At 55.6% G+C, this 13,995-nt stretch overlaps 1 protein-coding gene across 1 annotated transcript in view; it reads left to right on the top strand.

The window, feature by feature from the left end:
• Positions 1 to 920: 920 nt before the first annotated feature.
• The window catches only part of EPHA10 (EPH receptor A10), a 40,678-nt gene continuing 27,603 nt past the window's right edge, over positions 921 to 13,995 (top strand). Inside the window, exons 1-3 of the mRNA XM_072884942.1 lie at positions 921 to 1,041; positions 2,473 to 2,537; positions 3,856 to 4,525. Of these exons, the coding sequence (XP_072741043.1) occupies positions 921 to 1,041; positions 2,473 to 2,537; positions 3,856 to 4,525 (856 nt within the window). The remainder of the gene's footprint in view (positions 1,042 to 2,472; positions 2,538 to 3,855; positions 4,526 to 13,995) is intronic.

The following is a 13,995-nucleotide window of genomic DNA, read 5'->3' as shown; positions in this document are numbered from 1 at the left end:
ATAACCAAACCTCGTTGAGTTCCTCCCCCGGTGCAGGAGGCTGTGGGCCTGGCGGCACCCACCTCACCTGCAGCGAGCTGGGAATTGCCTCCCCCAGCCCAGCCAACCTCACCGCAGCCTCCCCGCGCTGTGCTTGCCGCCGCAGCGCTGCCCTGCGCGCGGGCCTGGTGGCACCCGCCCTGCCCGGGGCTGCCTTTTCCTGGGGTTTCTTGCTGGGCACTCTGGCTTTTGTGGCAGGCGGTGGGCTTGGAGGACCCTGAGAGGAAGCTGGGAAGCAAATTTCAACCCAGAAAGGCAGGACAGAGGGCTTGTCATAAAACTGGCATTCCTGGGCGCGGCATGCAGGCAAGGGCAGTAAGGAGACCTGCCCCGCTGCTCTCCTGCGCCCTGTGGTGCAGAAATAAGGCTCTGACTCGCCACTGACTGCCTGTTAATGGCAGCAGGGAGCAAATGTCAACCGGTTGGGGGGCTCACAGCACCGTTCATTATGGCCGTGACCACAAGGCCGCAGCGTCTCAGCATCAGCAAGGGCTGTCCGTGCCCCAGCGGTCCTTTGGCTTCCACGGGGAGGGCAGTCCCTGCCCTCGGCAGCGGCACCAGGCAGCGCAGAGCTCAGCGCTGTGCTCAGCCCGTGCCGGCAGGCGCCTGCCCTACAGATCGTGCGAAGAGACACAGCTGGTCGGGGATTGCCCTGCAGCTGCCGTCAGTAGGCTTCAGCGTGAACGGCGCCCCCGAGCCCGCGCCCGCCCTCGCCCCGCCCCTTCTCGCCGAGCGCCCCGGCGGCCGCCGCGGATTGGCCGTGCCGGCCCGCGGCCACGCCCCGGCGGCGGCTGGCGGCGGCGGTTGGCGGCGCGGGGCGGGGGCGGGGCGCGGCGGCCGGAGCGCGGCGGCGGCGCGGGGCGCGCGGAGTCGGCGGCGCCATGGCGACGGCGCGCGGCGGGAGCGGCTTCTCCCGGGCGCTGCCGCCGCTGCTGCTGGTGCTGCTGCTGGTGCCGGTGCTGGTGCTGCTGCCGGTGCTGCCCCGCGCCGCCGCCGAGCAGGGTGAGCCGCGGCGGGGCGCGCGGGGACCGGGCGGGCGGAGCGGCGTGGCCGTGTCCCCGGTGTTCCGGCGCTCCTTGGCCGTGCCGTGTCCCCGGTGTTCCGGCGCTCCTTGGCCGTGCCGTGTCCCCGGTGCTCCGGCACCGCCGGCCGCGCCGTGCCCCCCGTGCCCGGCGGCCTCGGCGCTCGGTGCCGCCGCCTCGGCTCCGGCGTCGGCTGCCCGCGGCGGGTCGGGCAGCGCGTTGCGGTGCCCGGCGCCGCCGGGAGAGGCCGGCGCGGCTCGGTGGCAGGGCCGGCGGGTCCGCTCCAGTGCCGGCGGGTCGGGTTCGGGCGCGCTTCCCCTTCCTCCCCTCGGTGTCGCCGCCGGCCCCCGCGGGCGCGGCGCGGCGGTGGCTTCGTCGGGTGGATGTGCCGCCGCTCTCCGGGGCGCGGGGGAGCGGGCACCCGCGGGAGGAGCGGGGCGGGCCGGGCCGGGGCGGGCGGGGGCTCGGCGGGTCCCCGCGGGGTGGCCGGGTCAGCCCGGAGGGTCCCGGAGCGAGGGGACTCGGGCGTCCCGGTCCCCGCCGTCCCCAGAGGCGCTGGGAGGAACGAGCGCCTGCGGCGCCCGCTGCCCGCGCAGCGCTGCCGGTACCGGCACGCGGGAGCCTGGCCGGGGGCAGCGCTGAGCCCCGGGGCCGTGGCGCGGGGAGGCGGTTCGAGGCCCGAAGGTCTCCGTGCGCCCGGGCTGCGCTGCCGCGGGCAGAGCTGTCCTGCCGCAGCACCGGGACCGGTGTCCGGGAGCGCTCGGTGGGGAGGGACCGGCCCGGGATGCGCCCTCCGCCACGGGCGTTATCTGGGGTCTTGAATCCGAGATGAGACCCAGCTTGCCGGGCGGGGATTGCTTCTGCTGGCTAGCTGGGGAAGGGTCGCGAAACTGTGACTTTGGGGGAAATACCTCTCCCAGTCGAACAGAGAATTAGCGGGTGTGTGGGGAAAGGATGTAGTCTTTCAAGGAAATTCTTGTTCCAAAGCAGCGGCCGGTACCTTTCAGTTCCAGGAGATACACACGCCACGGGCACGGTACAGTTGCAGCATTGGCTGGTGGTGTCGGAGGGATTGTCCTGCAGAGTGCCTTGGGAAGCGCTGCAGCCTTCCCTGGGACGTCGTCCTCGTTAGGTTAGGGTGCTAATCGCGTAACCGCGAGGTCCGCTCTGGACGCGCAGCCTAGAGCTCTGCAGCGCGAGTGCTGCTCGGTGCTCACGCGATGACGCGATGGCTGGTGGAGTGGGGCGGGAGCTGCTCCCCGCGCCCTGGGACCTGGCCCACCGCTCGGGCAGGCGGGTGTCCGGGAAGGGGCGCACGGCACCGAGCTTCCCAACGGGCGGGCCGGGTGGATATTTACTGGCGTTTCCTGCGTTAGCGAGTTTGCTTTCTAACGTGTTGTCTTCCCTGCAGTTGTCCTGCTGGACTCCAAGGAGTCACAAGCGGAGCTGGGCTGGACCTCGCACCCGTCAAACGGGGTAAGTGCGGAGGTGGGACCGTCCCTCTGCGCTGCTGGAGAGGGGCTGCCTTTTGGTGCTCAGCAGTGTTTAAAGTCCACGCGTGGAGCCGGTGGAGGGGGCTGGCAGCCACGGGGTCTGCTTGAGCTGCGGTAGGTGGGCAGCTCGGCACGAGCTGTCGTGTGATCAGTGCTGGGCATCCCGGGGAGCAGAGCGAGAAGTGAAGTACTGCTTATGTGAGCGGTACAACTGGTGTGGAACAGCTCCTCAAAACGAATTTTACACTCCTGTAGTAAGCAAATAAACACCAGCCGGTTAAGGCTTCGTGTTGTAGTTTGCAGGCCAGCGCGAGCTCCTGGGGATCAATTCCAGCTCTTGGAAGCGGGCTGTGGCTGGGGTGGGATCGTCAGGAGCTCTGCATCACGTAGGGTTTGTTTGATCAGGTCCTTGCTTTGCTGCCCGGGTCGGTCTATAGCTGCTTTCAGGAGAGTGTGTCAGGAAACTGAGTTGTGTTCCTTGCTGCTTTGGGTTTGTTTTCCAGAATGGAAAAAAAACTATTCAGAGGGAGTAGTGATAGATCCTGGAGTCATCTGCGTTGCCCAGCTGTTAGTCTGCAGAAGAAACTCTGTTTTGGGTACATTTGGCAATCTTGCATAAATTTACCCCCAGAAAGAATAGCTTTGGGAAGTTGCCAGCTTGTCCTTAGGGCTGTGAGGGTTGAATCATCATTTCATTGATCAGAATCTCTGCTGGTAACTTTGGGGAAATACTGTTTCACTTGCAGTCAGAGGATTTGTCCTGTTCTAGCTAAAACTTCTCCTGACAGAGAAGCTGCTGCTTGCTGTTCATGAAGATATTTGTCCTTGTGTGATGGTGTGACTGGTGTCACATCTCCTTGGCCATCTTCTTGGGGTAGCCCAACCCCATCTGGCATTACCCTGTGTGGTAATGCTGTGCAGATGCACCTTCCCAGGGACAGAAAATCGAGGAGCGTGTGGGAGATAAAGGATCTGGCTTTGCAGCAGATGATGTGTCCAGTTTCATATTGGACTGTTTTAGAAGGTCTGATGCCCAGCGCCCTCTTTCTGGTTGTGTCTCTGTCTGCACCTCTGCAAAGAGCTCAGGTGTTAGGTGGTCCGGCAGCACCGCTATGTTACTACAGCTTGAGGTTTTGGTGGGCTGAGGACTTCTAGTGCCCATGATATAAAGGCCTGTAGGTGGAGAGGCTTGCGGTGGTGGTGGTATTTATAGCTATTGGTGTGTTTCTGCCAGGGCAGCTGGTTCTTGCTCACGGCAGCTCTCGAGCTGTTACAGCCCTTTCTTTGTGTTCTTTCTCCAGTGGGAAGAAATCAGCGGCGTGGATGAGAATTACAAGCCGATACGCACGTACCAGGTCTGCAACGTCATGGAGCCAAACCAGAACAACTGGCTGCAGACAGGCTGGATTGCCAGGCGTGATGGCCAGAGGATCTTCATCGAGCTGAAGTTCACCCTGCGGGACTGCAACAGCATCCCTGGCGTGACAGGCACCTGCAAGGAGACTTTCAATCTGTACTACGTCGAGTCTGACTCCGACCTGGGCCGTAGCGTCCATGAGAGCAAGCACACCAAGATCGACACCATTGCTGCTGACGAGAGCTTCACGCAGGGGGACCTGGGTGAGCGTAAGATGAAGCTGAACACCGAGCTGAGGGAGATTGGGCACCTGAGAAAGAGAGGCTTCCACCTGGGCTTCCAGGACGTGGGCGCCTGCGTGGCACTGGTCTCTGTGCGGGTCTATTACAAGAAGTGCCTCGCCACCGTGCAGAACCTGGCCGTGTTTCCGGACACAGTGGCGGAGACGGCCTTCGCGACTTTGGTGGAGGTTAAGGGCACTTGCGTCGCTCATGCCGAAGTGGACGTGGATAATCCCCCCAGGATGCACTGCAGCGCAGAGGGCGAGTGGCTGGTCCCCATCGGGAAGTGCACGTGTGGTCCCGGCTTCGAGGAGAAGGACGGGGGATGCAGAGGTAAAAGTGGCCGTTGGCGTCCTCTGGCAGTTTTTGTCTGTGTCAGTCCGTGTTGCTGCCAGACTGCTCCAGTCTGTCTGGTGCCTGAGCACAGCTCAGACAAGTGGAATTGCCTTTTGTCAGCAATATGATTCTTTTAGTTGATTGCAGCTCTCCAGCTAACAGCCAGACCTTAATTTGAAGGGTGGCAATTGGGTAAATGGGGTGTGTTGCCGGTAGCTGCTCTGCAGCGCGGTGTTGGCCGGGCAGAAGGGCCAAAGCTCTGAATACTGTCAGGCATTTCCCACAGCTTTATCTGTAACTATAAAATTACTCTAGAACATTAATATCCCCATTGTCATGCTTTAGACACAACTTAATAATTCGGTGACTTTACAGCTCGCAAGGTTACGTCTAATGACAGCTGTAAAAATGGATATAACCTCTACCTTAACGGGTATCCCTCTAATGAACCTGGTGCTGTGACCACTTCGGTCTCGCTTTCAAAGGCAGGCGAGAGCCAGGCATGGGATCAGCCCTGAGAGTGCGGGCTGCCGTGCTCCTCCTCTCGGAGCGTGTGAGCCTCTGAAAGGAAAGAGGTGCCGGGCTAATGCCTCCTTCTGGGCACCTTCCTGCTTCGAGCTGTGGTCAGGACCTAGACCCAGCTCAGCGTGGTCTCAGCTGCCTCTGCGCCGAGTCAGGTGCCAGCGTGAGCCGGCAGTGGTCTCCGGCGAGCGGAGCGGGGCGGCGGGTGTGCATCTCTTGCCCCAGGAAGGGCTGTTCTCTGTCCGTCAGCACCCAGGGGCTTTTCTTCTCTGAAGAGTGTAATTGGCTATCCGTTACTAACTGGTGGTGTGCATGGCCACCCTGTTAGCCAAGCTCCTCTGGGGCAGAGGAGAGGTCAGACCACCAGCTGGGATGTGTGAGAGGAGATGCTTTCTTCAGTAGGATACTCCTGAAAACACCCTTCACTGCCCATGCCTGGTGTCCAGGTGATACCTTGGACCTCTAGCTTTTCATCTGCTAGAAAATGGATGGAGAGGAAATTAGCTAAATAAGTCCCAAATGGGTACAGTTCTCTCGCGTTTAAGGCATAAGGTACGGTAGGAGAGCGAGCTTTCCCTGAGGAATCAGGTCTGTCCTTCAGGAGCTACTTGAGGCTTTTCAGATTTAAATTGTGCCAGCTGTGCCGCCTTCCTCCAGCGTGTGGGAAGCCCTTCCCGGTGCTCCGGGTGGTGGCTATTTGCTTGGTGTCCTCCTTAAGAAGACCTTATTAAAACGATCGAATTGAAATCTCAGTGCTGTTCATTGCTTCAGTGGCTGCGTGGCAGCTCGCCATGCTTTCCCCATCTGTTTGGAGTGGGAATTTACATAGCGAGTCCCAGAAGGCTTTTGCTAATGTTTCAGGTTTCTCTGTGTTGAGTTTAAATAATTCATATTCTCTAAGGAAAAATATCTGAAGTAATTTAATGGACGTAATTAAGTTTTTCCCCCCTCTCACAGAAAGCAGGCCATTAGTCACTCTCTGTGGAGCAGCATCTGATGTCTGGTCAAATATCCAAAAATAGTTTTTAAGGGTAGAAAGTTTTGGGGTTTTTTTAGAGCCCTGCGTTAGCACAGGACTAAGTGAATAATAGATTTCTGATGAAAGCATCCGGGGCTGCGGAAGTTCTTCAGCAAGGACAAAAGCCCTTGAGCTGGAGGCAGGTAAATATGGTGGGAGTTTGGGGATGTTAAAACAGCCAGGTGATGGCACAGCAAATCTGGCTCCGCTGCCGTGGCCCTGTGGCAGTGGCTTTGGAGGGCTCAGCGGGGGCGAGTCTGCTGGATCCTCCTTGCCTGTGAAACTTCTTGGCCGCAGTCTCTGTCGCAGCCCTTGTGGCCATGAGAGGTTGGACCCTGAGTTTGTTCAAGGACCGCTTTGGGAGCAGGGACAGCCCGGGGCTGACCCCCGTCCCGTGCCAGGGGCGGCTGGCGGTTCTCCAGGCTGTCTCAGGTGCCGCTTCGCAGCTCCTGGCTCTCCCTTATCCTTCGATCTTCTCCAAGGCCTTTCTGGCTGCGCCTGCAGCACGGGACGTGCTGGTGTCTGAAATCAGTCGCCTGTTCGCCCCACCGACTGCTGGGGTGGCTGCGTGTCCGGTGACCCTGCGGGGCCCGGCTGCCGGCCGGATCCGGGATGGATCTGGGGTGGTGCTTAGGGCCAAGTGCGTGGCGCAGCTTCTCGGGTCTAAATCAAAAGGAGATCGGACGGCAGAAGCGAAGGAGAGGTTTCCCCGGGCCATCTCACGGCTGGGCACTGCCTTCCGTTGTGCTCTGAAGCTGGGGCACACGACGGTGTCCTCTGCGGGGGCCGGCCGGTGCCCCAGGGCTGCGCTTGCCGGGCTGAGGGGCTGCGTGAGGCCCTCGGCCAGTCTGACCCCGGCCCGGCTGGCTGGGGGTGGTGGTGGGGTTCGGTGCTGCCGGCGCCCTTGGCGCGGTGCCGGGGCCGGGATCGGTGCAGCCGGGCAGGGCTGTGCCTGGTTGCAGCTCTGGCGGCAGCCGCGGAGCAGCCGCGAGGTGTGGGAGGTGTGGGCTTCTCTGCGGGAAGAACGAGCTTTATTTCCCACGACCTGGTGAAGCTGTTTGAACTAAATCATAAAGCTGGTATCCTTGTGACCGTGATTTAAGTGCTGAAATCATCCTGCTGCCGAGAGAACATTTGTAACCTCACACTGAAATTAGGAGAGATGAAAAAAGACTAATAGGATTTATGGCACTGCTAATTACTGCTGCGAGAAAGCTGAGCCTTTTTACTGTCCATCTTTCTGTATCGCACCACTTCTCTGAAGAAACCCCAAGGTACCTGACGGCTTCCATGGGTTTGCGCGTTTCTGATGAATCACTTCACTGATGGTTGAAATGCAGCCATCTCCAGGGTGGAACCGAGCAGCTTTAGCATCTGCTTAACATCTACTCTCAAATAAGAGGAGAGGTTCTGTCACTGTAAATACATTTAGCCTGCTTTTCTTGTCTAATGTATATCTATAGCCAGATGCTGGTCTGCGCTTACTCTGATCTTAAAGCCCATTTCCAGCGGATGCACGGCAGGCAAGCGAGAGGTCCTGTTGCACTGTGGATGATCACCTGTCTATCCCTATTTTCTTTTCGGTGGGCTTCTCAGCACTGATGTCTTTTTACCCTTAATTTTACCAGACGTGAGCTGTGGCCCCTTCATGCCATTTACTTTGTGGTGTATTGCAGTAGCTTTCGTGTAAATGAAACTGTGATGTGGAGGATCTGCCTGACATTTGCTGTAAAGTTGTCTCTTTCTGCTTCATCTTTTCCATCCAATCCCTTGTAATAGCTGCAAGGAGAATTTCAACAAAGCCCAAGGTTAATATTTACCAGCCAGATTTGCTGCAAATGAGACAACTTCAACCAGACGTTGAATTAATATGATGGAGACCAGTTTCCAAAAATAGCTGACAGCCACTCTTCTTTGACAGAAACGTAAATTTGTGCTGTAGTTAAGTTTCCTTCTCAATTTATTTCCCTCCACTTCTGACAGCAGCGGCGGGAGCCGGCTCTGCGCTGCCGTTGTGCGGGGGAACGCCCCTGCGCTCTGCTTCCCTTCGCTGGCATCGCCTGCGCGGGACGGCCGGGCACTGCGCTCGTTCCCGTGGACGATGGTCTAATTAGCGGGCTGTATCCCTTGCCTGCGCAAGGATGACATTACTGAAACCAGTTTTAGGGAGGAAATAGTTTCTAGTGCTTTGTCAGGATTTTTAAGTGATGTTTTAAAGTGCGTTTGGTGTGGGCGGCCGGGCCAGGTTTGACACCTCGGGTGCTCTGGGCCCGCAGGGAGCGGGCAGTGAGGGAGGGCCGGGGCGCGGGTGCTCGGGCCGGTCCCTGGCCAGTGCCGCTTTGCTTCTGTGGCCCAGCTGAACACGTGCATGCATTTTTCTTCCCCTGCAATAAGCAGCAAGCGTTGCTGCTTTGCAGGGAAGGAAAACCTCACACAAGAAGTCGCATCAGCGACTTACTGTTTGTGGCAGCCTGTGGGCATGAGGAGCAGCTGCTGATGTCCACGGTGGCTGTTTGAAAAGGGGAAGAAAAGAAGTTCCCCCCCCTTTTCTGCATTACTGAATTGATTTTTGAGCAGCGTGTCGGATTCAACATGCCACAGACGGGACACAAGGAAGATTTACTGTATCTCACTTAGGGAGAAAGCTAGAGAAGATGATAGCCCTTAGACTCGCTCTTTTGCACCTTTGCTTATAAAGCCTGTTGGTCTTCTGGGCTCTCCTGAAAGGAAACTTCGAGGATAGAGAGGGGAAAGGGGTTTCTGTTGTGGATTTTTCCTTTTCCTGCCCCCTTCCTGTGCATTTGTGATAGACCAGCGTGAGTTACCAGGCTCGGCTGGGCGGATTTGCACGCTTCGTCCCACTGGGTTGGGTATCCCTGTACGTTTCTCCCGGGAGGGCGCGGGCGCGCGCTGGAGAAGGCTCCGGCACGCGAGGCCGTTGGCGCAAGCCTGCGCATCTGCATCCGGGGGCTTTTCCTCAGGCTGACGTGGACTGTCGTCGGTCTGTACTGGGTTCGTCCCCGGCAACTTCTGCTTAAGGGACTTTGGGGGCCTTACAAGGCGAGCTGGCACAGCTGCTGGTCTCGAAACGTAGGGATAAGATGAAGGGCACAAGTCAATGCTAATTAGAAGAAAGCAGTCTTTGCTAATGGTAACTACTAGTGATACAAAATGTAATGCACGCTTGACGCTGTGCAGTAGGCAAGAAATAGCTTCTCTGATCTACTGTGGGATTCATCGGTGGCCTGCTGAAAAACGGAGGACGCCAGACTGCAAGTCCGCTCTGCTCATCAGGCTGGGGTGCATTATTAATGGCTGTAATTGCCCGATGAATCTACCACTGTGTGTAGTATAATTACACTTTATGTCAGCTTATAATTGTTGCTGTGAAAGAGGAGACAAGATTTGTGACAGCACAGTCTGGATTCTGATGTGGCCCTTCATTGTTGCTGTTTTCCGAACCCGTTTTCAGCCCCCCCTGCCCCGCCAGTAATTCCTCACCAAAATGTGCCCGTGCAAAGGCAGCTGGCTGGGCTGCTCTGTCTCTCCTGCCTGCCATGGCTGGGGCTCTCGGGTGCTGCAGTTTTCCCTGGGATTGGCTCTGGCAAGTGTTTATCCTCCTCGCAAAGCCTTGCAGCGATGCCTTTGCCGCCTGCCTGGGCAGTCTGTCCTGGCACCTTGCTCTCCTCCGCCCTTGCAGTCACTTAGGCTTATAACTTCTTGTCCTAGCGCCAGTGAGCCGTGAGGACACTGCTCTCCTAGCAGATTGTGTCTTGCTACGGGTATCTCAGGAAAGCCAGTATTATCTCTCCTGTGCTTGGCTTCTGGAATAGTAGGAGAACAAACGGATAAGCAAAGGCTTTGAGGAGATCATCCTGCCTGTTGCGAGTAGTAGGTTTGTGGACAAAACCACGGCTGTAAATACTGTGAAATAGAGCCGTTTCTTCATTGCTGCCAGGCATTACTTGGATGTAAACTTGGTCAACGTTTTGAGCAAATTTCAAAGGAAGTTTTTCTGTAAAAAAGAGGATTTGGATAAAGTCCTTGACTTTTATTTTCCAAAGGGAAGTGCTACAATAGAGAAAGTGCTTGCCTTTTAAAAAAACAGTCTTTCCCTTTCTGTCCTGTTGTACCTCCCCTTTTAGTGCTTGCCCTTTTGCTGCTGAGCATCACAAGCTGAATGTGGGGAGAGAGATCGCTCTGGTGCTGGACCCGTTTGTGTTACGCTCGTCCATTGAGACTTCCACGACGAGTGCCTTTGCCTGGCTGCTGGCATCAGACGGCAGCGTTTGTCTCTCCCCTTCCTCGGGAGAGGGGAATGCAGTCGTTCAGCCCCCGTGTCCGCGGCGGGGAGGCGAGCAGAGATGCAGGTAGAGAGGGGGCTGTGCCAGAGGCAGGAGCCCCAGGCCACTTCGGCAGAGGAGCGCGTGCCGGTGCCTCCCGGGCCGAGATTTTGCTTCGGGAGCCGGCAGAGCGCGGGCTGGGGTCCCGCGGGGCCGTGGGCAGCGGGCAGCTCCTGAGAGCAGCGGGCAGCTGCTGCCTGGGGAGCGGCAGTGCCCTGGCCGCACCCTCCTGCCCGCACCCTGCTGCCAGGCTGGGCTGGTGCCTCGGAGGTGACCGTGCCTTTCCTCCTGCCAATGAATTGCAGACATCGACTTTAAAAAAAGAAAAAAAAAAAAGTCCAAAAGCAGTGGCCTGGCCCTGAGAGCTCCTGACACCATCTTTCTCTTAATGACAGCAAGCTGTGAGCGAGGCTTGTGTCCTTGTAAGTCTCAAGGGCTGCGTGGCTGCCGTGCGCGTCAGCAGCTCTCTGCTGCGAGGGGCCGGCGGGCAGCGATGCTCCTGCTGCGGCTGGCGGCTTGGCAGGGACGTGCAAGGGCTGTCTCTGGGTGCGGGCAGAGGCCGCGCTCCCTGCGGTCTGGGGAGAGCTGCTGGGGTGGAGGGGCGATGCCTTACACCCGCCCGAGTCCCTCCTGCTTCTCTGGGACTCGGCCGCTTCACTTGCCTGGTAGCAGGGGAGGAGGAAGGAAAGCATCTGAAGACCGTATGAGCTGGAGACTTCCTGAGCAGGCTGTCTCCTCCTGGAAGATGTTTCTGGAAATCGAGTGCACGTGTGCTGGGCATGGCCAGGGCTTGCTCTTGCTGAGCAAAAGTTTGGGGCGGGAGTGGGAAGCGGTATTGGTGAGATGCTTTCCTGTGCGTTGCCTGTGTCCCGTCAAGGCATTATGTCATACAGTGTCCTTAGATGGAAAAGAAATAGTTCAATTGAAAGTTAAAGAAATTTAGAATAATAAATTCCAGTATTTTGTCATTTAGTGCAAAGATACCTCCTGAAGCCTAAGGTCTGCTTTTCCATTTAAATACAAAAAAGATGGATCCAAATGTACAGTGCTTGGGGCTTTTGATTTGTTTTCATCTTTTATACATTAGCTTACAAACCTGTATGTGCTTCTGGAGTTTATTTTATCTTCTGACTGATGCTTGAGTATTATGCATAATAAGTTTATTTTTTCTCCTGGGATTCTGTAAGTTACACAAAGCACCAGGTTTTACTTTCATCACTGATGCAGCCACCGGCATCCCGCACAGACAGACGCTGCACTCGCGGCGCCGGTGCTGATGCGCAGGTTTAGCAGCGCTTGTCAGGGCTGGAGCCAGGCACGCCATGGCTGCGCTGGGTGGTAGTGGGGTGGGAAACAGGGGCTGCACATCAAGTGGGGGCTGTGGGAGTAAATCTGTGCCTGCTGCTGAAGGAATTATCGCTCAGGAAATTTGTGCTTCAGTTTCTGTTCTGAATTACGAATAATTATAAAGAATCTGAATTATTTCTCCTCCTGGGTCTTGTGTTCCAGCAGAACATGGCTGGAGCAGCTTCGTGACCTGGGCAAAGTGACAGTTTGAAGGTGTGGAGAGCTTCGCGCTGAATGAATTTGGAGTATCCACCTCCATCCGCCCGTTAGCAGCCCCCGTGGTAGCCGTAATGCCTTATGGTAGATGCTGCTTTCCATCAGTCATGCATATGAAACACCCATGTAAAATATGCTTTCTCTTCAGTCTTTTTTTGGAGTAATGATCAAGCTTGGAGATATTTATTATTTGGGATTGCATATTATATTGCTGTTTTACAGTGTGTCGGAAATAATTACGGCTATGGAAATTGTGGCAGAGCCAGACACAAATTACTCTGTGACACTTAATTTTAGAGCAAACTACTCAGAAAATTACAAGCATCACAATGCGTTTGCAGAATTCTTGTCAGGCTTAACGTTATAGATCCCTGGCTGCTAGATGGACACGCTGGTTATTCTGTTGAAATACAGGGGGAAACATATCTTGCCCGTGGCTAAGGGAGTTTGTGTGGGATAAAGCACTTGGCAGGAGTAGGGTGCATTGGAGATGCAGGTCAGTCGGTCCTTTGCAGGGAATCATTTGGTAGATACATTAGGGAACTGAAAGAGACAACAGTAAATTGCAGTTGGCTCAGTGGATGCGTCTACTTTAGTGTGTCCTTGAGGAAAATTCCTGCATAAATAGCAATGAGGTTCTGTTCAGTGCTGTCGTAGCACTGAATTCAAGCAAATGCATTCTTTTAGATATTTCAAGACTGTCTTACTAATTCTTGGGTATTTAATTTTCTTCTGGACTAAATCACTGAATTTAATTTCAGCTATTAAGAGCTCATTGTTGGAGGTGCACGAAGATCTAGCCTCTGGACACAGGTTTTCATTTCAGTGCTCTTCAAATTATTTAACAAGGGCAAAAATTAGAGAGTAGCATTGTCCTAAAGGTTTCAGAGATGCTGGGAACGTGTTGGACTGTAGGCTGCTGAAAAGTATTATTGAAAACCAGTTATTAAAAAAAAAAAAAAAGTTTGCGGAAGACAAGCTGCCTTTGAATTCACAGCCTGAAATACCCGTCCTGACAGGCAAGGTACCAAAGTAAGAGGAGCTGGAGACCCGATCCAGTGCTTGTATTGATCGCTCCCTCACGCTGACTTTGTCCCTCTCGCACAGGCGTGGAGATTGGACATGATTTTTCTCCCTTCCTCACAGTGGGGCTCTGTAACAGCATCGCGCTCTGCCTGCAAAGTATTGATTACAGTTTTTGCGATAAGACAAGGCAAGATTGCAAACCCAGCATGTAAGGGGAAGACAGGAGCCTCTCTGTTACCTGAGGACGTTTGTGGACAAGGCCCTTTCACCAGGTCAATACACCATTGAAACTTTATTCTGTGCTCTGAGCCCGTCCTTCGCCGGGAGGGACTGTTGGTCTGTTGGCCTTGACCCCCAGGTGCTGGAAGGGTTCTCGCTGCGGCACCCCCTCGGCACCGGGTGGTTGTTTCCCCTAGCTGCTGTCTTTCCTAAATGGCATTTTTATGAAAGCCTACTTCAGCAGAGAAAATTAACACATGTTAAAAGCAAATGAACTTTGTAGAATACAATTTCATGACAAAAAATGGAAAGGCATTGATTTTGGAAGACAACTGAATTGTAGTGTTAATTATAAATGACTCTATAGGCGTTTTGGGTGAAACTGCAGGCGTTATTGATTCATGCTGGCACGCACGCGGCTCTTCCGCTATCTGCAGGAGTTCAGCAACGTGAAGAAGTTCAATAGTACTAACACAGGCAGTGTCCTTCATGGTTTTTTCTTTCTTCGAAGATATCTGCAAGATTTGTGGGTCAACAAGCTGACCTGAGACAGTTTGGGGAGGGAAAAAAAAAAAGGGCAGAACCCATCAAAAGCATTAAGACTAAATCCTGGGGGTGTAAACAAACCAACAGACTCTGATATGAAGAAAATTATACCAGACAGCAAGGAGGGGTAAGCGTGGCTACGAGGCCTTGCTGGAGCTCGCCGCTGAGACAGCGAGCTGGTTCCACAGCTGGCGAGGGGTTTATCCTGTGGTGGCAGAGGAGCGGACCCA

This window comes from Ciconia boyciana, chromosome 21, assembly GCF_034638445.1.
Source record: "Ciconia boyciana chromosome 21, ASM3463844v1, whole genome shotgun sequence".
Lineage (NCBI taxonomy): Eukaryota > Metazoa > Chordata > Aves > Ciconiiformes > Ciconiidae > Ciconia > Ciconia boyciana.
The sequence above is the reverse complement of the archived record's forward strand: the minus strand, read 5'-3'. Positions and strand labels throughout refer to the sequence as shown.